Source organism: Hylaeus volcanicus, chromosome 6 (genome assembly GCF_026283585.1).
Source record: "Hylaeus volcanicus isolate JK05 chromosome 6, UHH_iyHylVolc1.0_haploid, whole genome shotgun sequence".
In the NCBI taxonomy this organism is placed as follows: Eukaryota; Metazoa; Arthropoda; class Insecta; order Hymenoptera; family Colletidae; genus Hylaeus; species Hylaeus volcanicus.
The window spans coordinates 8899161-8926021 of NC_071981.1; the positions used below are offsets into that span (position 1 = coordinate 8899161).

Here is a 26861-nt window from a genome sequence, read left to right on the forward strand (position 1 = left end):
TAATATTCATCCAAGTTTTTATGGTTTTTTTGTTGTATCTTGATGAAAATATATGCAATATATTGGCGAGATTTTTCTAATAAAAATGATATCAAACACGACGCAATTCAGACAATTTTGAGTTTCGCTTATGATAAGTAATAGATTTTGTTACAGGCTATATATATTACACATACTATTCTTCAAGAAATGTTCGTTGACCTTTTTTTTAAGACAGTATGCTTGCCTATTAATATTTTTTAAAATACCATTTTACGTCTCTTGTCAGCTTCACATCTTAATAAAGTTAGCTATGTGAACCTGATACCTGACTTTTCAAAAATTCATTTGTTTATGGAAAATAATAGCATTTCGTTTGTACTTGATTAAACTATTAATAATTTCGTTTGTACCTTCATCAATTAATAAATAAAAAAAAAAAAATTAAAAAAAATCACCCAGCATCCGATATTGAGATTTTTGTAATCTGTTTTTTCACTTCGTTTATACTTCACTAGTTTAAATTTTACAGCCAATTGTTGTACGCGTAAGAAAGGAGTAAATTAATTTTCAAAATTTTTTAAATCTATCCTTCCTCTGTGCCTGTAAGTTTAATTTTGAAAACAATGCGGTCTCATTCCCTTACGTTTCCACTTCAAAAGGAGTTCTTCAGAAATACGCAGAATTGATGAGTGACGAACCCCCCCATAAACTATTGAGGTACAAACGAAACGAAAAGCGATACAAACGGGTACAAACGATTCTAAAGAATAGGGAAAAACAGATTTCAAAAATCTCAATGTCGGGTGCTTGTCATTTTTTTTATTTTTTTATTTATTAATTGATGAACGTATAAACGAAACTATTGATGGTACAATCAAGTACAAACGAAATACTATTATTTTCCATAAAAAAAATGAATTTTTGAAAAGTCGGGTATCAGGATCACATAGCTACAAAAGGTACCAAGTTTTTTCATAGGCCCTAATTATCTCCTGGCAAGAGTTTTACAATCTGTTTTCTATTTTCGAAGAGACTTTCTAATCGGTTACTGGCTCACAAAATCAAGTATTAATATTATAAAAATATTGCATATTGTAAACGAAACTTAAAGTTGTCTGAATTGCATTGTGTTTGGTGCCATTTTTATCAGGAAAATCTCGCCAATATATTGCATATACTTTCATCAAGATACAACAAAAAATATACAAACTTGGATGAGTAATAAGAAAATAATGTTAACTTCGGTCACGCATATTATCCTTTTGGAGTATGTACCTACCTGCGGGTGGTCATAAAGACCACCCCCCCAGTTAGAAAGAATAGCAATGCCCAAGCTCCGAGGGTTTGAAAAGGGACAAGAACGAAGAAAAAGGCGATGTTTTCCCCGAACGTGTTCGCCGGATCCACCACCTCGTGGATCGCTGAATTTGGTTCGCGAACACAGTTTTCGCCTAACTCAGCGGGGCTACTTTTACGACTTTACGCCTATTACGAGGGTCACTTGTTAGCGAACTCTGCTATTTCCCGTCCATACTACGGCGAAAACCGGTGAATAACAGGGTTAGCTACCATGTTCACGAACGATGTACGCGAACCAGTGTTCGCGCAGTGTGGACCCGGGGTTATGACAAGCAGGGATTACTGTCGGCCCCGCGCGCGCACGCCTGTCATGGGGTCACAGTCACGATGACCTCGACGTGTTGCGTGCGGGGCCGCGGGGGCCGAGACGGTTGGCGGTAGGGATTCGCCGCCGTCTTCGTGACCGGTCCCAAAGCGGTCGGCGCCGGGGTATGGCCCCCTGGCGCCGACAGAACGGTGTAGGGGGCGATGTTTGGCTCCCCCACACTGAGTAGGGCTCCCCAAAGATCAAGGGGAGCCTGGGGGCGGCGGCCGTGGTGGAGTTCGTAGGGGCGGGGAGGTTCGCTTTCCCGTCCTGGAGAGAGCCCATGGTCGCTGTGTTGCCCGATGTTGGCCATCGGGGGGGTTTTAGTGGGTATACCCACGGGTGATGTTTTTCGCCTGCGGCGAGTCCCACACTACCCGGCGGAAGTCCCTACATCCGCCGGGTGTGCGTAATGCATTTCCCCCTCGTTATAAAAAAAAAAAAAAAGCAGGGATTACTGTGGGCGTATTCTATTCCCCGCCCCACAGGGAAGAAACTTCGATATACCTAACCCAACCTACCCTATCAGTCTCCCGGCCTCCCAACTACTGTCTCCCTTTACCGGCCTTTTCATAAAACTATTTTTCTTTCTTTTGACTTTGTTCATATAATGAAAAATATAAGAAATAACTGGTTAAATTTAACAAATTTAAATAAAACTTTTATTTTCCCCGACTTTTATACAAATGAACAAAGATTAGCTAAATTTAACCATTTACGTACAGTTTACGATTTTGAAAAATATTTAATTATTAAGAAAGCTTATAAATTAAATTATAAGTCATTGTTTCTTAATAATTTTGATAGGCAAAAAGTTTTTCTAGTAAATAATATTTTCCATCATTCAACAATCGCAGTTATGAAAGATTTTAATTATACAATAATACAAGTAGTGTTAAAGGTAACAGGAAAAGAAACAAATTTTGTAAACCGATTTTGAATGTTAAGGATTTTAGATATGAATATTTAAAGAAATTTTTAACATGGTTAGATTTTTGGAAAAATTTGGAAACAGACGGTCATTTAACATTAGATACTTTCAAAGTTTTACATCAAAGTATTAGAGTTCTTTTACTACTCATAGAGTAGTACTATTTTCAAACTTTTGACATATCTTATCTTTTAGCAGGAAAATTGTGAACTAAAAAATTAGAGAAACGATTTGGAAACTATAAACTTTTATTTGGTTGTAATTATCACGTTTCATACAATGAAGTAGTTCATGCAGAGAAAAATATTAGATTAAAATATATATTTAAGAAATCTGCAAGATTCTTTTTTTTTACTTAAATCAAAAATAGATTTGAAGTTTATGATAACGATCATATTCTTCATGATCTTTTCATTGATGTAATTTGTTTTCTGGGAATCTTTGAAACTGAATACTTATCCACTTGTGTTGTTGATGATTCCATTAAAAATTACATATCTGGTTATGGGTCCCATTCTATTGCTAAACAATTAAATTGTAATATATGTAAATTATTAATTATGGAGGATAAAGGTAAAACTATTGGCGACAAATATTTTGATAGCTTACAAAGAGGGGGCCTTTCTGTTCCTACGGAAGAAGTAATGACCATATTCAGTCATATGTATGCCATAATGGAAGCCATAATTAATGATGCTAACTTGAAGTCCCAATTTGTAAACTCTGAAAATCATACACATATTTTATATAAATTGACATATATTATCATTCAATCAGATATTCATTATTTTGCATTTTCCGATTATGATTAAAGAAGGTAACGCGCCATGGGAATACCCCTAGGGTGGTGAGGAAATTTACTTGTAACACACTCTTGAATTAACTGCATAATTCTTTCCTTGGGTAGCTTCCCTTCATCTCTTCCACGCGTTCACTTAACCTCTTTGACTTCGTACCAACAATTTTGTCTATTTCACGTTTGTATTAAGTTAAAAATATCTCTTATTAATTTTAAAACACTTCAATTTGGTCCAAAGAAGGTTTTATCTTCCTTCACACTTATATTTTCTTCAAACCACTGTAAATATTTGAAGTTTAATGCATCATAACATCAAACTACTTTCAGAGTCCATCAAATTTATACTACATTTGCAGATATTAATATACTTTTAAGCTACTTTTACTTACTATAGTCATAATATTTATATACCACTTTTACATAATTAATAACAAATGGTGTACATTAGTACAGTTTTCTATTAAAAAAACTGTTAATTATGATACGAAGCACAAGACTCATATTGGAAAATAGGAGTCTCGATCTAGACTTGAGCGGCGTTTCTCAGCATGGCTAGTACTAGAGTCGGCTGTGACCGCGGGGCTTCTGAAAACACGGGACCGGGTTCCGACGAACGCGCTGAATCTGCCTTGCGCCGGCCCTGACTAGGGACACTGGACTGCGACGCCCTCAAAGATCTGGCGCCCCGGGCGGTGCCCCCCCCCCAACGCTGGCCCTGTGTGTGCCGAGAAGGAGGAAGGATAAATTGGCTTTGGGAATTTTCCCCTTAAGCGGCAAGAATCAACGGACGCACGTGTAACGTAATAATAATCACCAAGCTCGAAACCTGAAGTGTAGCGCGGCACGTATTAAACTTCGGACTTTTCCTGCGAACGTTGCTCTTCCCTTCTCTGTCCTTCGCTTGTCTGTGAGTTTATCGCTCTCGATCTCTCTACGCTCGTAGCGCAGTACTCTTTTATGATTCTTTCACGACGATGTCGAATTAACTTCGTCGCGTTATGGTAACGTACACGAATCGTACGATGGAACTGCAATGACAGTGAGATTATCGCGAGTATCCATGCGCGATTAATGAACGACACGTACGTACGTAGTGCACGGTAGGCCTGGCGGGACTGAAATTCTTCGAGTGTTCTTACCCTTAGCGTGCCAGATTCGACGGGACAACTGTCTGTGACACTCGGTTGAGAGCAGAGAAGAAAACATCCAGTATCTCGTAGGATGACCGATCCGAAAATCGAGATGCATTACACACCACCGACTTCAGACACCATTCAAACGAAACCCTTCCCTATTCGAGGTAAGATTCCGTCTTTCTACGATTGCGTATAGATCGATTTCTCATAAATATTACACACTTTATAGATCCATACATTTTTTCATTTGAAAAAGCAAGAGTAACGATCGAATTTGCAGATGTTTTATTTCTAGCGTTCCTAATATTTCGTTATCGTGGAAATTTCGTTTCTCTATCCTTCTCTCCGCATTTTTACGAATGTTTCGTATCGATTAGTGCAAATTTCGCTAAGAAAACAATCGACAAGTGAATCGATTCGAGTGCAGAATAAATATATCTATCATCGAATTCTCATGTAAAGTGGATAGCCGTTTGAAAATAAGTAAACATATTGTGTCTTTCACGTGTTCCATTGAATCGTAATTGATTGCTCTCCAGAACATAACCTGAAAAGATGCACCATACTGAACCGCGTGTAGCACGTCCATAATAAACGATACGCATTACTGTAGTGTATAGTAAACTGTATACATGTGACAGGGGGACGTGTTAACTGACTGATTCATGCTTTGTGGTACGCGAAATCCCACTGAAGCCGGTATGAAAAAGTTGTATCTGACATTGTACGAATCGCCTTCGTTCTTGACCTTGCTAACGCACGATTGATCTTTCAAATTAATACCGTTTTATCTGCGCAAGCGACGAAACAAGTGAACATTCGCGCGTAAAACGAAATTTCAGTCGAATTCTTCTGTTCGGTTGGATTATGAATTATGCATTATTCGGCAGAATGAAGCGATACTCGCAATCAATCATGTAAACAATCGATTTTTCAACTAAGCGAAGATTGAAGTGTTTCTTCTGTGATAGAAACCCACAGAATGATTTATTCGGTAATAAAAAAATACAGGGTGTCCTAAAAATGTTGTAACACCTTGAACGGGGTGATTCGGGAGGTGATTTGAAACAACTCTTTCCTTAGCGAAAATGTTGTCAGAGATTTCGTTGAGGAGATATTAACAAAAAACCCCGACCAATTAGAACGCGCGTAGAGAAGGCTACGCGCTAGACGGCCGCGCTCATACGCTACCGCGGCCGATCCACCAGCATACTCGCGCTCTGATTGGTCAGTGTTTTCCGTTAATATCTCCGCAACGAAACCCCGCACAACATTTTCGCTAAGGAAAAAGTAGTTTCAAATCATCTCCCGAATCACCCCTTTCAAGGTGTTACAACATTTTTGGGACATCCTGTACACTAAAAGTGACAGGTAATAAAATAATTTGATTTCACTGTTTCGAACGAAATATCAGTGAGTCCTTAGCGATCGATTCCTCATGTAGCCAAAAATCTTATTTTGATGTTTCAATTAAAATTTTTTTTTCATGATAATTATTATTATTAAAAGCAAATAATGTATAAGGTATGTTATATTATTATTAAAGTAAATTTATAACAACATACGTACAAAAAAGCTTCCTCTTGTAAGTTACTTTTTTTCCAGTAAAAACACGATTTTGTTTTCAATTTACAATAAAAATAGAATCTTGTCCATTTTAATTTAATAAAGAGTTTAATTGGAAAAAAATGTCCGGTTTAATTTGATTCAACATTATTAACGTAATACACGTTATACGTAACTTCCGATCAATGATAATTATTAATACCAAACTAAATTTAAATTGAAAATATTTCTTATTTCCAAAAAGGCACAATGTCGATATAAAGAAGCTCTTGCACAAAATTTGCATTCACTTACTAAGAAGCAACCGATATCTTTAATTTTCTTTTACTGGAAATCAGGGCCGACGTTAGAGGGGGGGGGGCGGACACCCGCCCGGGGCGCTAGATTTTTGGGGGCGCCGCAGTCCGGTGTAGATTAGTAAAGCTGCTATATATTGTAGTTTAACAATCTGTACAATCTAGATACAGATTCATCGTTTGATATTATTACCTTGTCTTCTTTTCTTAAAAATGTTAAGCCTCTGAAGGGACGCCACGATAATCTTGTCCGAGGCGCCAATATTGCTAAAACAGGCCCTGCTGTAAACCGACAATGAGAGCAAAACGAGTATATTTTTCGGACGCACCAATAAATTCACCGCGATTATACCTTGGTCTTTGCTCGATTATAAAAACAACAACGTGCTGATAAAATTAATCTCGAAGATTGGACCCCAATGAAAAGTGGACATGCGTTTTACACACTCTTGTTGGACTACAACGGATTACTTCGCAATCGGAGACAGATAACACAAAATGTTTACTTTTATTAAGTCCAGCGGCAAACACGATGTCCATGCGCCAGAAGCATCAATGCTTCCTTGTATGTTATAGATTCCTTATCGACGTGTAAGCTCTATTAATTAACGTTTTAATTACTATCACTTTTCTGTTAATAATTATCCAATGCGAGAAAGCTAAGAATTTATACAGGGTGTCCCAAGAATGTTGTAAAACCTTGAAAGGGGTGGTTCGGGAGGTGATTTGAAACAACTTTTTCCTTAACGAAAATATTGTCCGAGGCTTCGTTGAGAAGATATTAACGGAAAACACTGACCAATCAAAGCGCGCGTATACTGTTGGAGCGGCCGCGGTAGCGAAGGCTACGCGCTAGGTGGCCGCTCTCGTACGCTACCGCGGGCGCTCCACCGGCATATTCGCGCTCTGATTGGTCAGTGTTCTCTGTTAATATCTCCTCAACGAAACCTCTGACAACATTTTCGCTAAGGAAAAAGTTGTTTCAAATCACCTCCCGAATCACCCCTTTCAAGGTGTTACAACATTTTTGGGACACCCTGTATACAGTATGAATCGTAGTACGAGTCGCGAGGTCAAGGTGCACGTATAACGCGAGGCAGGGCCGGCGCAAGGCAGGTTCAGCGTGTTCGCCGGAACGCGGCCTCGCGATTTACGAAAATTACCCAATTAAAAGGCACCGATTTTGATTAACTTTTTATAGAATGATGATACTATTAACAGATGCAAGACATTTTTTTAATAGCGATGATTCAGTTTAAAGGAGTGACAAAAATCATCAAAGTATTATTATTTAGTATTCGCCTTATAAAAAATATACAATATGTAACAGCGTTTGTAAATAAATAATTCTTCGTTGTAAAATTTAAGTGTAGGATTTGAATGTGAATTCAAGTCCCGCAACATTTTTGAACCTGGCCCCACAAAAGGTCATGACGGCTCCGACGCGAGGCTTCCGATTGGTCGAACGGTATTGGCAACGCCACATTCTACCAATCGGTAGCCACTCGTGTTACACCAATCGAAAGACTCAACTCCTTATAACATTATTATCTCCATCATACAACGGATACTACACATAATTAGCATTTTTATAGTCAATATTTTGTTATGCCACGTTTAAATTTACTATAAATCCATAAAACTTAATTATAAACTGACCGTTACATACATACATTCCGCTTTCATAGTTATATCGCATATTTATTCTTAAGGGAGTATGAATACTTTCGTCATTCACTATACGTGTGTCACAACGACTGATACGGCGCCGATGTCATTTATCAAGGTCGTCGATTAGTATATACGTGAAACTCAAGATTCCTTTTTCTCCTAATCCGATTAGTTTTAAATATCAAGTTGTTGAAAATAGGCAAGCGGTCATTAATAGCACAAACCAGGAATTGCGTAAATTTCCTTGGACCGCCGTAGCGTTCTGATCTCGCATAAATCTAATGCATATCGAGCGAGTCTCGTCAAAGATCAATAAATCGATTCGAATACGCTAATGCTTCTGTCTCGACCGTAGAATTTATGTCGCAAGAAAAAGAGATTTTTCTGGGTTTACATTTGATTTTTATTCAGCTAACTGTAGTCACCGTAATTATTTACGATTTATAAATATTTTGAGGAAATCGTTAAGAATAAGGCTCATAATATTTAAACCTCCAATAGTAGATTACGAATTTGTTATAAATTCGTACATTTTGCTATCTTATTTATTTTTGACAAATTTTATTAAAAAATAATATTTTATTCTCATTCAATGTTTTTTTAGACATAAGTAATAAGTTACTCAGCAGTGTACGATTTTAAGACCATTAAACAAAATATACTCTACTGTCGAAGAAAAAAACTAATATATTAAAAAATAAATGCGAGGAGTTTACAAATGTAAAATTAAAGCGTGAAATTGCTTGTGACCACTCAACGCTATTTATGAAGTGTAAATAGCGTTTAACAATAATAAATTGCTTGATACGGCTACGAACTTAGAGCTGATAACTTGTTGACGTCAAAAATGACGGCATACATAGGCTAGCAGTATCAATACTATCAGTATGTGAACAGGAAACCAATAAATATAAATAAAAGTGTATACACACACGTACTTACAGTATAGATAAAATTACATAGTATGCATAGAATGTTATCCCTGTATTCAAGAAAAAGAAACTGACTCGAAAAACGTGGCACAGAGTTTTTGTGCGAAAGCTTTCTTTCATCGAATAGTATAATTATAATTAATTTTTTCATAAATTTAGAATGGTATGAGAAAATTTTACTCTGAATTTTCAATTTATCTTGTGGAGAAGATCTATCTCGTCCTGACTTACGCCGCCATATTTTTCAACGTACATAGTCACGGCCGGCGTTGGGGGGGGGGGGGGCACGGTTGGGCAACCGCCCGGGGCGCCAGATTTTTGAGGGCGTCACAGTTCGGTGTTCCTAGTATACAAATATACCGATATACAGGGTGCTCCAAAAATGTTGTAACACCTTGAAAGGGGTGGTTCGGGAGGTGATTTGAAACAACTCTTTCTTTAGCGAAAATGTTGTCCGAAGCTTCGTTGAGGAAATATTAACGGAAAACGCTAACCAATCAGAGCGCGCGTATACCGTTGGAGCGGCCGCGGTAGCGTATGAGCGCAGCCGCCTAGCGCGTAGCCTACGCTCAACCGGCATACTCGCGCTCTGATTGGTCGCGGTTTTCGCTTAATATCTCTTTAACGAAACCTCGGACAACATTTTCGCTATGGAAAAAGTCGTTTGAAATCACCTTCTGAACTACCCCTTTCAAGGTATTACAACATTTTTAGGACACCCTGTATATACTCCTGAAGGGGCGACAAGATAATCTTGCCCGGAGCTCCAATATTGCTAAAACCGGCCCTGTACATACTGTATAACGTGACGGTAAATAAAAAGCACGCTGCGTGCACGCAATAGCATGTGATATAGGACTCATTGATAGGAACCAGTTAATTGTGTTTGCCACGAGAATCCAATAACATACTTTATCCCCCTTAATTCAGAGTAATGTAATCTATTTATAAGATACCTATAAAGACAGTAGAACACATTTTTCACTTAGATAACAAGTAAGAAAGTTTTAATCAATCGTTATTCGCTATATGAATAACGTATAAATATCTATTCAACTTCGAAGCATGAGCTGCGTATAAATTATTTTGTTACGAAATATATTATTAAGAGGTTACAATTTGTAATGGCTCAATAAAGTATACGATTTTTTTAAACAGAAAAATCAAAAAAAGTAAACAGTCGATTATTATAAGATTTTTTATTTCATTGTACCATTATGTGAATTAAAAAAAAACCTATTATCATTTAAAAAAAAATAGTTTTCTTTTAAATGACTAGCTTGTGGACACAATTTGGGCAAATTGGATATAATTGTTACAAAAGCTTTCAAAATATCACGAAACGCAATATATTATTTCGGCGTAAATTTACGCACATTCCAATTTTTGTTAAAATTAACAATATGGCTTTTTGACGAAGAGTTTGTTATTTTTTTGTTTACATTTAGCAAAACAACTGGAAAAATGAAAAATTTCGTACGTCAACGCCTAATAAATGTTATTAGGACGAAAAACTATTCCTGGTAAATTTTGAGATTTTTTTGATTACCCGTTCAAAAGATATCAAATTTTTAAAAAAATCGCCCTTTTTTGGTTTTTTGCTGAAAACTTTTTCAATAATGGTCCAAATTTAAACTTTTTTTTCTTCAAAATTTTCGTTCTTTCATGTACTTTTTAGAAACAAATATAAAAAAAAATGTTTAAGTATTTTTGGATGAGATTTTTGAGTTTCAAATTTTAAATCTCATTTTCCAAAGTGTGTGCACATTTTGATTTTCGTCAAAATTTTTTATAGCAAACTACTACTCATTCCACAAGTTTTCATCGATCGGTCCGATCGTGAGACCTTCAAATTTATTATTTTTTTTGGATTTTTGAAAATTTGAATTTTTTTTTCTTTCTATTAATCATTATGGATATCAATTTCCGTTACTGTTATTTATTATTTTAATTATTATTTAAATTTTATTGTTTATAATAAATAACTCAATGAAAACATGAAAAACAAGTTGAAGTAGATATTCAATTGTAAACAGTAAGCACAAAAATGTAGGTTAGAATACGGATAAATAATCATTATGACTGTCGGTACGGTAGAGGTACAGAAATAACCAACAGCGCCATCATATGAGAAAAATGTGCAGCTTTCTTGAAACATTAATTACGAATTATTTATACTATTATTGAGAAAAAATACTTTATAACTAAAAATAACATCGAAAATTCAACCCCAATCAGATTTTTCAAAAAATTATGAAAATAAATAGATATTTTTGTTTTATTGATTATAAATTGACTATTGATTGATTTTATACACCTCTTTATCATTATAAATTGTAGAAATTATTCAAAAATAATTAGAAAAATAATATACAGTAACGGAAATTGATATTCATGATGATTAATAGAAAGAAAAGAAATTTTAAAATTTTTTAAATTCGAAAAAAAATAATAGCTTTGCTATACAAAATTTTGACGAAAATCAAAATATTCACTCATTTTGGAAAATGAGATTTAAAATTAAAACTCAAAAATCTCATTCAAAAATACTTAAAAAAATTATATTATATTTTTTTTCTAAAAAGTACATGAAAGAACAAAAATTTTGAGGAAAAAAGTTGAAATTTGGATCATTATTGAAAAAGTTATCAGTTAAGAATGCATTAATCGCTACTTATCCTCAAAAGGCCAGCGCTTCAGCTCAAAAAAATGGCGGAGTTGCGAATTTTTGAAAAAACGCTAATTTTTCAGGTTTTTCTGATTTTTCTCCGTTTCTCATTATCCGATCGAGACCTTCGAGATCTCATTCTGTAGGTATTTTCATCATCTACATTTTATTTCTGTAGAGCATTGATATTGCTCCATTAGTTTAAAATTTATAATCAAAAAACGACAATAATCACGATTTGTTTGGATTAAATTGTTTATATAACAAGAAAACGGAACAGAGTTGGAAGTGAAAAATATATAGATGTTTTACCAATGATGTTTGACCTATTAATATACCTTACCTTTTTTTTTTTGCGGGCGCCACAACCCGCAGTCTGTCCTGTCCCTTTTAGTCGCCTCTTACGAGAAGCAGGGATTACTGTGGGCGTATTCTATTCCCCGTCCCACAGAGAAATTAATCTACCTAACCTTATCTAACCTAACCTAACCTACCTAACCTATTAATCTACGCATCCCCTTTTGTGTAATTGCACAATCGGTTTGCTGTTACTATTTTTGTCACAAAAACGCTGTTTTAATTCTCTACCGATTGGCCTACTGATTGAACGTTTAACATCACGATGACAATGGTTGTTGATTGTTGATTTTTAACCGACTTCAAAAAGGAGGAGGTTACTCAATTCGACATGTATATTTATTTTTGTATATATATATATATTTTTTTTATGTATGTTACTCGATTACGCCAAGATGGCTTGACCAATCGGAATGAAACCTGTTGCATCTTGTAGAGCATGTCTCCGGGGTGGTCTTATTATGAAAAAATTTGGGGATTTCTCATTTTTTACCCGTTTTTTTTTTTTTTTCCAGGTGAACGAGCGAACTTTGTGAACAAACCGCATGTAATCGCCATGGTGGGCCTGCCGGCCCGCGGCAAAACGTATATATCCAAGAAACTGTGCAGATACCTAAACTGGATTGGCATCAATACTAAGGTGTTCAACCTCGGGGAGTACAGGCGACACGCGACCACCGCTTACCAGTGCCACGAGTTTTTCCGTCCTGACAATATAAAAGCTATGGCGATACGTACCCAATGCGCCATGGATGCCCTGAAGGACGTCTGCCAATGGTTAGAGAGTGGTGATGGCGAAGTGGCTGTGTTTGACGCGACCAATTCGACCGTCGAGAGACGCCACCTCATCAGGGATATCGTCGTCGAGAAGATGGGCTTCAAACTTTTCTTCGTCGAATCTGTCTGCGACGATCCTGAGATTGTTGAACAGAATATCATGGAAGTACGGATCCTTTCTTCTATTCCCAGAACCAAATGTTCATGCGTTCTTTTATGTTGTTTCAGTTTGTGCAATTTTTTGAAGTCATTAAAATTACTTTATATACAAAAGTTGTATTAGGTCGTCCTATAGGTTCGTGCTGAAGACTGTGTTGAAATTTAATAAAAAAAACCACAGAAATTTTCTAGTAACGGTATAATGACTATGTGAGAGAGGTGAGAAACTATTGTGAAATGAGACAGATTATCTTTTCTTGTGACACTTAAAAGTATGTTTCGCATATTAAATTGAGAAATAGAAGTATAAATGGCACGAACTTTTAGGACAACCTAATATATACACTACGGATCTTTATGCAAAATAAAATCTTCGCGAGCGTGCCTACAAAAATTGAACCTAAATAGGAGTTTATAATAGGAGTTTATCTGCAAATATTATAACACGAACTTTACTTTCAATCTTTTTTATATTTCTGCATATTGTTTGCATCTTATAGTTTCTTGCATGTTCAAATTTCCTATAAATGCATAAAGATCCGCAGGTCTAGTTATTGTAGCTTTTGAAAAACACTTTTATATTTAATTATTAGCTACATTAATTTATTGATCGTTTATTGTTTTTTTTCGTTTTAGTAAAATGAACAATTTTGAGATTCGAGTACTTTTACGTCACTACTGGAAGCAAGAGTTTAAAGCTACAGAATATAATATTTTCTTTGCTGCTTCCAGTAGTGACGTAAAAGTACTCGAATCTCAAAATTTTTCATTTTACTAAAACGAAAAAAAACAATAAACGATCAATAAATTAATGTAGCTAATAATTAAATATGAAAGTGTTTCTCAAAAGCTACAAAATGATATATAACTTTTGCGTGTAAAGTAATTTTAACGACTTCAAAAAATTGCACAAACTGAAATAACAAAATTTCCCAAACTTTTTTCATCGCGAAACACTTATCATCTTACTATATACTTACCGAACATTTACACTTGTTGGTGGTTATTTGATTTTCAAAATAGAAAATATGATTAATGATCAAATTTCTGATGAAATTAATGATCAAATTGGTATGAACAAAATCAACTGGCTGCTTAAGATCAACACAAGTAAAGAAACGTGGTTGTCGCATTTCAAACATATAGCGGTATACAGATATATATTGCTACATAACACTTTTCACGATTTTTCAAGTACTTGCAATAATCTAACGGAAAAATATTTTAAACAAACGTTGAGCAGCTATACATTGCAATAAAAAAAGTCCGAACAAACTGTTTGTTTAGTATTGTCAAGATCACCTTCATTCTTTTAAATGGCACTTCGTATTTTTGACTTAACAATAGTATAATCTGTGTCAAGACGAATTCAACGATTTAGTGTACCATGGCCATGAAGGCAAAGAAATGAAAATTTCTTAATGGCGTAATTAACCGTCACAATCATCATTTCTGGTCTAAAGGCAATCCTCACTGGTTCAGAGAGCATAATTTTCAACGGAAAATCTACTTGGACCTTATCTTTATGAGCAGAATTTAACATCTCAAAGTGTTTTAAATTTTCTTTCGACGCAACTTCAAATATCGATGCAAGAGCTTCTAGATGATAGTCAGCAGCGTATTTATTTGCAGTAAGACGGTTGTCCACCTCGTAATGCTCGAATCGTTCGTAATTACCTAAACTTAAAGTTTGGAAAACATTGGTTGGATACTCATGACTCTATTGCTTGGGCACCACGATCCTCTGATTTGTCACCACTTGATATTTTTTTATGAGGTTATTTACAGGCGATAGTTTCTACTATTCAAATACAAAGTAAGGAACATTTAAAACAGCGAATCTGTACAGTATGAGAAGAACTTCGCTACAATAATATCGTAAGAACAACCAACGCAAATTTACTACATAGAACGGAATTGTGCCTACTAATTGTGTATATTATTTAGTAGATTATATTATTTATTTGTTTATATTGTCTACTAGATAATATCTTTGAACTGTTATTGTCGTTATTTGGTTCTAATATTGGTACTATGGTTCTATATGTCGCAGAGAAATGATAAAAATAGAGATTTGATCAAATCCTTAAGGTAGATGATCAATTCACGGGAGATGTTAAAATAACAACTCTTTGAGGTCATTTCCCTAAAGAAAGTAAATGATTTGATCAAATCCCTTAACTGTTTTAGTGAAAAGATGGAATAATATTGTTTAGATATTAAAAGTATTAATTTAGTAAATCATGCGTTATTAAGTGTAGAGTAGGGTAATACAACAATAGTCGTAGAAACATAAATTATTTATTAATTACATTCCCTAAAAATATTCTTTTTGTTGTTTAAAATATCAGCTTAAGTACCTATTTCTTTTGCTAATTAGTCTCGAATAAATAATTTATGTTTCTATGAGTATTGTTGTATTACCTATTCTACTTTTAATAACGCTTGATTTACTAAATAAATACTTTCAATATCTAAACAATATTACTTCATTTTTACACTAAAACAGTTAAGGGATTTGATCAAGTCATACTATTTCATCTTTTCGTTAAAACAGTTAAGGGGTTTGATCAAATCACTTACTTTCTTTAGGGAAACGACCTTACGGAGTTGTTATTTTAACATTTCCCGTGAATTGATCATCTACCTTAGGGATTTGATCAAATCTCTATTTTTATCATTTCTCTGCGTCATATATATTATTAATGTTTATAGAAATACATTGGATGTCTATTATTCCACATGAGTTAAGCGATCACTTGATTTTTTTAAAACTATGTAATATGTTCGGGAAATGTCTAATAACTCTTTATTAGTATGTAAGAACATGTAAAAGAAACTGGGAAAAATGCGTGAGAAGTGAATGACTTGTAATTCTTGTGATGGAAGTCCATCTGCAAATTTACATCTATATGTACTAACTGTGTCACTTAGTTTCACCCACGTGGAGTACTATTCTTATTCTATTGTATTCTATACAATATGACTCGTCTCGTCGAGCTACGCGTCAATCGCGCCGTCAAAAAAACATCTACGCCGATCAGTAGCCGGCTGGCGCAGCAAGACTGCATCTATAGTATATTTGGGCAGCGTACGCTGATAAAGTAGCCAAGTGTTATTTTTCATCCGTCCTGATTTACAAATTTTTAAATTTCAATTTGAAAACGTATTTTTATCAAAATAAAACATAGCCCTTGTTACTCAGGGATAATGTAGCTTTCTATTGCTGAAAAAATTGGTAAAATTGGTTCAGTAGTTCCAGAGATTAGCCAGAACAAATAGTTAATAGACAAAAATTTTGCAAAAGCGTGTTTGTGTTTAGTAAGATGCGAAAAGTCATATAAGAGTTTAAAAAAAGTCACTTCAATTTTATTTATATAGATATAAATAGATAGAAGATAGAAGATTATTTATTAGCTGCGGTTTCACCTGGGTGGAATACTATTTATTTTATATCGTTTGCGTCTGACTGACAGTTCAACAACGTGAATCTATTTTATGTAACAGACAGACAGACAGAGTTACTTTCGCATTTATAATATCAAGTATGGATTAGTATGGATATCCTTTAATAGATTTTTTAAATCGCATATGAAGAACGATTCATTAACTGAAACGTATTCTCTGTTTAGGTCAAAGTGAGCAGTCCCGATTATGCTAACATGAACAAGGAAGAGGTACTGGCTGATTTCATGATGAGAATCGAGCACTACCAAGAAAAGTATCAGGCGTTGGACGAATACCAAGAGAATGATCTGTCCTTTATGAAGATTTACAACACTGGCGAGAAAGTGCTGGTCCACAAGCATGAAGGTCACATACAAAGTAGGATAGTTTATTATCTCATGAACATCCACATAGTGCCACGTACGATCTACTTAACCAGGCACGGCGAGAGCATGATGAACCTTGAAGGTAAGATAGGCGGGGACTCGGAACTGAGCGACAGAGGCTGGGAATACGCCAAAGCTTTGGCCAACTACATTACTAGTCAGGATATACAGGTAGGGGGTACATAAAAGCAGTAAGCGAAAGAGACATCTAGAATAGGGTCACGATGCCTAGATCATAAAGAAAAGAATACTCTAACTTTAACTCAAAACAAAAATGGGCCCCTGAGCCAAAGTTTAACCCAGAACAGAGTATTTGTGTTTGATAAATGAAAAATAAAAGTATGTTTCGCCCCCTTAACAAGAGTTCGTATACTCTTAAAATGTATAATTGGTTGTCCTAGAACTTCCAACAAAGGGGATATCATACATCAATGTTTTTAAAACATTACTATTATTGGTATATAATATACGGAGAGTAACATAATACAGTCGAATAAATGTTATTTGTCTTGTAGACATGACTGATGCGATCAAATGAAAATTGGTTTGTTACACTTCCAGAACATAATTTTATTAGTAGTTTAGGTTATAAAATTCATATTGAAATTATTCAGATTGATATTTCATTACACTCTGTTATATAATTCCCCATAACTAAGCAATAGTTTGTAGATGGTATATATTAACCCCGACCTTTAATCAATAAGTAAAACATAAATCATATTGAAATGTGGTATAATGAATGCACCAAAAAAATTAATGCAATCAGCATTGTTAACATTTTTACTTAATAACCAAAAACCATGGATAATACACAAAATTTAACTATGTGTAAATAGTGGTTACATTATTTAATTATGTGTAATTATACAATAGGTTTTTTTATATATATATATAAAGTTTAAAAATGTTATTTTGCCTTTTGGCCTGACTACGACTGAAACCATACAAATTACAGGGTCTGCGCGTGTGGACTAGTTGGCTAAAGAGGACCATACAAACAGCAAGCGACGTGGATGCGCCTCAAGAAAGGTGGAAAGCTCTCAATGAGATTGACGCGGTAAGCTGACATGAAAAAGGAAGATTAAAAGATAGAATATGGTAAGGAAAGTAATGAATCTTTATGATCATGAGAGCAATACAGAAATAAAGATTTATTTGTCAGTGTTCTGGCCCACGACAAAGATCTTCTTTAGGGCAACTATTCGATGTCTAACACAACGTTTGGAAGTCTAACTTCTTATAATATTAATTCCAATAATATAATTGTGAAGTTGGTATGATGTTAACTATATTTATAATAACGTACTTGAAACTTATATGCTCTGATTCTTCATCGATGGTACTAATTGAGGTTTTCGGGTGTAAAACATGTTCTTTGGATAAGACAGTTTGACGTTTTGCTAGTATTATAGCTAGCTTCTTCAGAGGTCGAATGGTACACTCTTATAAATATACAGGGTTGGCTAAATAAGTTCAAAGAGTACTATATTTGAAAATTTTGTTACAAGTCCACTAGTGCATGTGCATTTGACAGTTGCATTATTTTTGTAACTAGAAATGTATATTTTTTGCATAGATTGAATCCTTTCGCCATTCTACGAAAAAAAGTATTAAAGTAAAGTGGTAATAATATGATTAGTTCCCAAGATATCTTAAAAAATTGTCTATAATGAAGAAGGTGTTCAAACGCTCCTCTATTACTTTCGAAATGTTTATAACTTTGCCACGAAGCAAACTTATTTCACACTTACTTGACCAATCCCATATATTATATAATATATTACTGTGTTACTTGACCTCTGAAGAAGCTAGACATGCTAGTAAAACTTCGAGTATCTTATCCACAGAACACAGCTTACACCCTAAAAACTTGAATTAATGTCAATCATGCACTTGTAATATTACTTCTAGTGATTTAAATAATATAATCGTAAAGTTGTAAATGGTAGAAAAGTAGTATTAATTGTATCATTCTCTCGACCATAAGAAGTGATTACTTACCATACTGAATTTTTACATTCTCGAGCAAAGCAATTGCTAGATATTACGAATAAAAAGATCGCTTCGTAACGAGTTATTAAACGACACAATATGCATAGGGTATCTGCGAAGAAATGACATATGAGGAAATTGCGGAGAAGTATCCGACAGATTTCGCTGCAAGAGATCAGAATAAATTTTCTTATCGTTATCCGAGAGGTGAAAGTTATGAAGATCTAGTCGCGAGGTTGGAACCGGTGATAATGGAGCTAGAACGGCAGGGTAACGTTCTGGTTGTCAGTCACCAAGCCGTTTTACGATGCCTTTTAGCTTATTTCCTAGACAAGAGTGCGGGTGAGTATAATAAATTGATAAAAGTCGTATGTTATGCTCGTGTTTTTGCGTATAATAATTGTTCACGACCTCGATCGAATGTAAAATCGAAGTATAGTCTGATCAAGTAGTTGTTTAATCTTTTCACAAATTATTGTATTAAATGTAACATTTTCAAGGATAACATGCAAACCAGTATTTTGGATCTGCGAAACATGATCGAATCCTTTCGTAATATATTTTACTAATATTAATTTACCTACGTAGAGAGTAAGATTCATTAAAATTTGACGTGTATCCTAGTTTCGATATCTTTCCTTCAAACTTCTATTTTGAGATTGAAATAATAAAGAGAATTACATAAATAAATGCTTGTACCAAACTATTTTGATTCCGAATTGAATGTACATCTCACAAGCAGTTATCTTTGGAGTCTTTCATAATGATCTTGCATCATTGCGAAAACAACGATAAACCTTTGACAATCATGTGATTACTTTTTACAAAGAAGTTAAACAAAAAAATGTCATGCTGAACGTCCTTTTAGCAAGTATTAATATTATCATGCTTAATTATCATTGTTTATTAGAAAAAGTAATACTATGTATGTTTACAAAAGCTCCAGAGCAAAAACACGCATAAGCAAGAAATATGTAAATTTGTAAATGCTGAAACGATATAAGAAAATAGATATGGACGGAGACAGATGTCAGGCACGACGCAGTTGTTTGCGCAACGGGAAGTTCAAGGCATCCCGATTCTTGTTTACATAATATTACCCTCACAAATTACACACAGTTTCTTTGATTAGGCGAGTCTAGGCCACATAATTTACGATCATTGGCAAACTCAAACAATAATTCACCTTTTCAAACGAATAGTATACATATTGTTGCAAAAGGTGAATTTCTAAATATAACAAGTAACGTAAAATATGCATTGCTGGTTATAATTAGGTGACAAATAGCACTAAAAAACTATTAAAACTAACTTTTACAGTTGGTAAGCATCTAACAAGGGAGTATATTCAATGGGCACATTAAATGGGGAATTCCTTTCTCCGCACCAAAAGTGTGGTTTCTTAATCATTTTTTTTTTTATGAGTATGTAAGATTTTAATTTGAAATTTTAGCCACGTCTATAGTATTATTTTAGTACGATGTACAAATTTGTTAATGTTACCGTGCCCCGTTGACCGTGACGCCGCAGTGGAAACATTAGCCGCTGGTTGACTTGATTTCTACCGTTCAAATGAACTGAAGTAACTAAATAAATTCAGTAAAATAGATATTGAACTATTCCGATTTAAACGAAACATTCTATATATGTATGTATACATGTACTACCAGGCAAAAAGTTTTCGACCGCTTCGATATTTGCGAAAAATGTTAAAATGAATGTAAAGGAGGTGGCAAGTTTGAATTATGTTAAACATTTACTCATAGATTGTCGCACTAAAATATAAAAATTGTGTTTCTTAATATGTGGACGGTTTTTAGAAGTGACACCTATAAATTTCAACTGCTTACATCTCCCTATTAGGGGACACCCTGTATATATGAGACTGAAATTTCATCAAGAATCAGTATAATGGAACTGTTTCGTAATCGCATTGTTGTGTTTCTGTTACAGACGAATTGCCATATTTACAAGTACCGCTACACACTATAATTAAATTAACACCTGTTGCCTACGGTTGTAAAGTGGAGCACATTCGACTACCCATCGACGCAGTGAACACACACCGGCCGAAACCAAAGGTAGACACGATCAGAATTGAATTATAGCAATCGTCCTGTACCCATTGTAGATCTATCCCAAGCATACGTGTACTATGCTGTCCAAAGATTTAAAAAGAAGAAAAAAAGAGAAAAAAAAATAACAAACCAAGATATTTTCCACTTACCTACTGCTCTCAATAAAATACCACAGTTCCTTATGTTTCTTGTTTTAATGTTCCCAGAATGCCTGACCATTAGAGTGGATTGGGATCTCTTTCTTGTACCTAATATTGAATCTAATGTGTCCTAAAGTCATCTACTCTCTTCAGTTTCAAGCTTGCAAATTAAAATTGCGCATTGCATGCATTTCTCTACATTAGAATAGTATACAACCATACGAATACAATCTAATACGTTGCGACACGCACATATTATTGTACTGTTGTAACATAATAACAGTTCCATGTAAATATATAAGATGCTGGATGTTACATGTTACAAGCTAGACATCCGCCTCGTTTTAAGAAAACATGAATGTACACATCTATAATTAAAGGACAACATCGCAATGAATCACTAAGGAGTCGTATTTACGATAATTTTTAAATATAAATCACGTATCCTTTGCGGTAAACGTTTTGTTTATGTGGAATGCAAATCGTCGTAGCGAATAAGTACTGTGAATGTTTATCCGTTGTTGAACAAAACACTTTTGTCTATCATGTTGTGATATGAACGTGTATGGTGCATCTTCTATTAGCGGTACGACACTGTGACTATAGAATTTGTCACTCAAACATTGCTTGATAACACGCGCACATACTTTTTTCCTCTTCTATAACAGTGCTGTGAAAAAATATAATTATTGCATCTTCCAGGACAGTATTTTCTCTAATTTGTCAAAACGAATAAACAATAAAAAGAAAAAACTCAACATTTCACCTCATACATTTTTCAGGCCTCTTTTGGAATATGTACAATAGACGAGTGAATACATTTATAAAATATAAAGCGAGTAAATCAATAAAAAGATAAGATATATATAGTACTCGTTCTTTTCTTTCACAGACTTTCGAAATGTTCTAAAAAAATGTATGGGGACAGTGGTTTTGATAAACTAAACAAAATATCGTTCTAAAAAGTTCAATGATTATATTTGTTCGAAATACTGTTATCAATGAATATGCAACAAAATAAAAACAAATTCTTTTATTCTCAAACACTTTTCTTTTTTCTTTGTTAATCTAGATGTAATAGAGTAGTAGCTGTTTCTTAGTGTATCCGTGGACTATCACGCAAATGTTATAACCGGTCCTTATGAAACTATTTTCAGATCCCAGGATATCTAGAGGAACAATTCCGAAGGAAAGGAAAGTTGCTTCACACGTGATAACGACGACGTTATAGCAGTGCAGAACTAATTCTTGTGATCGTTACGAGATGCTGAAGACACGCATTCTTTTGGCAGCTGGCTGCCTTTGCACGTTCGGTGCAACGCGCATCCCCTCTTTTACCTTACGCTCCGTATAATTTAGATAAAAAGCATACCCAACGGCATCCGACAATGTATCCTGTACAAATCACGCGACCAAAAGATACCTTTCTTTTTCTCTGTTTTCGAACCGTACACGTCGTATGCTAGTACTACAACAAGCGTGCGTACACATTCTAACTTTTATACCTTTACGAATTCATCTCTGGAAGAGCAGAGAGATTTAGTGAAATAACTGACTAACGGGGAGAGTATTGCGAACATTGAGCGCATATGCAACCACTTACGTATATCAATTTCAATCTGGAATTTTAACGAATATCAAATTTAATGTCCTGACGGCTACATTCGAAGGTTCAAATTACATTAGGTCTTACGATTTACATAAAGCTTCACATTGTTTAACTCTCTATCCTATGAATTTTATTTTTTGCTTCGTAAAAAGAATTATTCCTTAATTATTTATTAGCTTTTAAATTAATGAATACTCACTCTAATAAATGGCTGAATCTACATATATGGCTATTAGACGTTTACATTAAAAAACGTTATGCTTAGTTTCTGTGAAATTTCACCAACTAAATTTACAAGATTTGTTTTCATTAGGTTTGCGATTTACGCGATAGAGGGTTATATAAATTTAGTCGTCAACAAAACTAATGGTTGATTTATAAAGATATTTCCCTAAACATACATAGTGTTTATATAATAACGTTTCATATATTTTACAGAAGTGTTTTATCGGTACTGTGTTCCGGCAATTGTTAACTGATATAGTTGTATACGTCGATCAGGAAATAATTAGATGTTGACGTGTTTAAAAGCTATTGTCTTGACCAAGAATCATACTATATTTCAAAACAAAAGTTAATCGTCTTATGTAATAATCTAGTTGCCGGTATGAGGGAATAGGTTTCATCAGAATGTTTTTATTAAGATGATCGAATGACATGAAAGACGAATAGGAAACATTCTGGACTATAATTTATTTCGAGAGAAGTGTACATATTTTTTTAATACCTTTCATGACAGAAGAAATATAATTACTTGAAAACAATATTCTGCATTTTTTAATTTCAAATCCCTACTATAAGTATAAATGAATAACTCGGAGATTACAATTGTGATACATACATAAAAAACAAAGCGATTAAAATAGACTGGTAAAAACTTCAAAGCCTTTTTAGCCACGGTATTGTTTTTGATACAAACATACAAACTGTTTCAGATAATTTACATTATTATTACAATATTAGCGAAGGTTGTAAATAATATAAATAAAAATTAATGTGTTCATGATGCTAAAATGAGATTTATAGAAGCTGAAAATCTTCTAATACAATATTTAAAGGATTTATATTTTATACCTGAAATGCAATAATGATTACTGTTGTCATTTGCTGACAAAAGATCGAACTTGATGATACAAAAATTAAATTTACAGTATCGAACAAAACATTTGTCATCTAGATAGCTTTCTATGATTGGTTATCCATCTGACGTTATGTTCATCACTATTGCATCTTATGTAATATGCAAACATATACGTATTCTCACTATTTGTTAACTATATATTTAAAAAAATTCATTTTAATTATGCCTAATTTGATCCGTAAGTCCATGAACATATAATTATATTCGTTAGTTTGCTGATACTGTAATATAATACATCAATATGTGCAATACTTGAGTAATACTAAAGACTTACATAATGAGAACAAAAAATAAGCCACATAGTACAATAATACTGACATTGAAGGATTTTCTAATAAATAGATTACATAAAAATTTGTAAAACTAGTATAATTTTGAATTTTACATTGTAACAAAGAAGAGATTTCCCGAAATTCTCAAATGTTTAGAGCGAAGCAATAAAATAGAACAAAATGCCATGAAATTAATAAACATTCTCTCACATCCACGGACATAGGAACAGGGCCGGTTTTAGCAATATTGGCGCCCCGGGCAAGATTATTGTGGTGCCCCTTTAGGGGTATATACAGGGTGTCCCAGAAATGTTGTAACACCTTGAAAGGGATGGTTCAGGAGGTGATTTTAAACAACTTTTTCCTTAGCGAAAATGTTGTCAGAGGTTTCGTTGAGGAGATATTAAGCGAAAACCCCGACCAATCAGAGCGCGAGTATGTCGGTTGAGCGTAGACTACGCGATAGGTGGCCAGGCTCATACGCTGCCGCGGCCACTCCAAAGGTGTCTCCGACAACATTTTCGCTAAGGAAAAAGTTGTTTCAAATCATCTCCCGAACCACCCCTTTCAAGGTGTTACAACATTTTTGGGACACTCTGTATATCGGTATATTTGTATACTAGGGATACCGGATTGCGTCGCCTCCAAATATCTGGCGTCCCGGGCTGTTGCCCGACCGCGCCCCCCCGCCCCCAACGCCGGCCCTTCATACTATGAAGTTCATAGGAACATAATGTTCGTGCTCACATCACGTATGTTTACATTCGATATGACGCCCAGGTGACGCCAAAGTAGCTCCAATGAAAATGTCATCTTTGTGTTGACATTTTGCAATATTCATCATTATTTTTAAATGTAATGTGACGAAAGCTGCAACTAATCGGAATGATGGCAACCACCAATGAGTTTGGTCCCGATTCTGGAGGCAGGATAAAGGTACATTGTTTTAATAAAATTTATAAAAGATACACGATGATTTTATATTTCTAACCTACAACTCCTATCACAGTTGCGAAAGAAATTTTCGAATTGGAGACGAACATTAATTATTTGAGTGTTTCAAATCTAGTAAAAGTCAAGATAATAGACATTTAAACAGTGTTAGCATAGCATTTACAATACTCTTATCATATAAACGCATATCTGAATTTGCATTTCAATAATTGATCATTCGAGTAATCAAATCTGGGATAACCAATCTTTACTGTAACATCGTTGAACTTTCTTATAGGGAGTTACGATAGTGAAGCCCATAGTGTATGGTAATATAGCTCGGTACTTTGGCAAAAAGAGAGAAGAGGATGGGCACACTCATCAATGGACAGTTTATGTTAAACCGTATCATAACGAAGATATGTCTACATATGTAAAAAAGGTTCATTTCAAATTGCACGAAAGCTATAATAACCCAAATCGTATTATGACAAAACCACCATACGAACTCACTGAGACTGGTTGGGGAGAATTTGAAATTGTCATTAAAATATATTTTCATGATCCTAACGAACGTCCTGTGAGTACATCTTTGTAATACAGGTAATATAACCAAAAACATGTTCATTTAAAGAATTATATTTTAAATAGGTAACTATATATCATATATTAAAACTGTTCCAAACAACACCCGACATACAAATGGGCAAAAAGAGCTTAGTCTCTGAATTTTATGAAGAAATAGTTTTTCAAGATCCGACAGCACTGATGCAACATTTATTGACTTCTGGTAGACCTGTAACTCTTGGCGTCTGGCGTCATAATACAGACTGTATGTATATAGGAACTATCAATACCAATATATTATTACATATGTATATAAAATTATATTTTTTATTGTGGAGTTGAAGCTAAAAAAGAATCCACGATGAAAGCAGTAATGGAAGCAAGAAACAAAATAAGACTGGAAGTTATAGATCTCAAAGAAAAATTAACGCTAGCAAAAGAGACAATCGCTAAGTTTAAGGAAGAAATTGCCAAGATTTCGAAGGCTGGCGGCAGTTTGTCCATTGCGTAATTAAAAAAATTATCAATAAAATTGTAAGATATATGATCAATTCTAAAACGAATCCAACTGATTTTTTACGATTGATTAACATGTAAATAGATTCATTGTTAGGTGATTTTTAATTTAATAAAACAGCTGATATTAAAAGTGTATCATCATTTTGATATGATGAATACAAAAATTCAGCGAAGGTTAAAGGAATGTAACTATGTAATCTTGCACAGTTATATAAGATTACAAAAAAATGTCGCTTATTTCGTTAGAAACCGCATGCGCACTCAAAATAGGTACTTGAAAAATGCTAGAGTTTCGTCTCTACAAGAGTAATTGTAGTTTCACGTTTCACTAAAACCAGAGCTGTAAATTCCTAATTACAATTACAAAACGATTACTTGACCAAGTAATTGAATAATTGCCATTACAATTACTCTGTCCCACGTAATGGTATTTCCAATTACTTAGTTACTACCAGTAATCCCATGCATTACTTAATAATTACTTATAACGGCCCAGAAAATAATTAAAAGGCGTCTCAAATCTAAAGTAGTCAAAAATACCTAAAAGTAATTAAAAATTAATTATAACTACTTTTTTAATTACTTTCAAGTCATTGCAGTGACATGGACAGTAATTGTTAAAAGTAATGATTACTGTCTTCCAATTATTTGTAATTACTTTGAATTACTTTTGCTCAAATCTAAAGTAGTTAAGTATACTTAAAAGTAATTAGAAGTCAGTAATCATTACTTTTAACAATTACTGTCCATGTAACTGCAATTACTTGAAAGTAATTAAAAAAGTAGTTATAATTACTTTTTAATTACTATCTGGGCAGTTATAAGTAAGTATTAAAA

General features: G+C 34.2%; 2 protein-coding genes and 1 long non-coding RNA gene across 7 annotated transcripts; 2 read left to right on the forward strand and 1 right to left on the reverse strand.

The window, feature by feature from the left end:
* Positions 1 to 698: 698 nt before the first annotated feature.
* On the reverse strand, positions 699 to 4331 carry LOC128879053 (uncharacterized). Of its 2 annotated transcripts, none has more exons than XR_008457558.1 (5): positions 4190 to 4331; positions 3765 to 4090; positions 3438 to 3654; positions 3186 to 3299; positions 699 to 3098 (listed from the first exon to the last, which is right to left on the reverse strand). It is a non-coding gene; the product is annotated as an uncharacterized LOC128879053 (long non-coding RNA). The 2 variants fall into 2 exon arrangements; XR_008457557.1 differs by having other exon boundaries at positions 4169 to 4310.
* On the forward strand, positions 4249 to 23356 carry LOC128879050 (6-phosphofructo-2-kinase/fructose-2,6-bisphosphatase 1). 3 transcript variants are annotated; one of them, XM_054127851.1, is made up of 7 exons: positions 4249 to 4675; positions 12517 to 12944; positions 16570 to 16941; positions 17729 to 17830; positions 18873 to 19107; positions 20719 to 20846; positions 22141 to 23356. In XM_054127851.1, exons 1-7 carry the CDS (start codon positions 4597 to 4599, stop codon positions 22195 to 22197), a joined length of 1401 nt encoding a protein of 466 aa, XP_053983826.1. In that variant the 5' UTR covers positions 4249 to 4596; the 3' UTR covers positions 22198 to 23356. The 3 variants fall into 3 exon arrangements, with proteins under 3 accessions (XP_053983826.1, XP_053983827.1, XP_053983828.1); XM_054127852.1 differs by lacking the exon at positions 22141 to 23356 and adding an exon at positions 21050 to 21376; XM_054127853.1 differs by lacking the exon at positions 4249 to 4675 and adding an exon at positions 12047 to 12334.
* Positions 23357 to 24683: 1327 nt separating this feature from the next.
* On the forward strand, positions 24684 to 26154 carry LOC128877994 (YEATS domain-containing protein 4). Of its 2 annotated transcripts, none has more exons than XM_054125735.1 (4): positions 24684 to 24941; positions 25237 to 25518; positions 25590 to 25770; positions 25850 to 26154. In XM_054125735.1, exons 1-4 carry the CDS (start codon positions 24891 to 24893, stop codon positions 26014 to 26016), a joined length of 681 nt encoding a protein of 226 aa, XP_053981710.1. In that variant the 5' UTR covers positions 24684 to 24890; the 3' UTR covers positions 26017 to 26154. The 2 variants fall into 2 exon arrangements, with proteins under 2 accessions (XP_053981710.1, XP_053981709.1); XM_054125734.1 differs by having other exon boundaries at positions 24696 to 24941; positions 25844 to 26154.
* Positions 26155 to 26861: the final 707 nt, after the last annotated feature.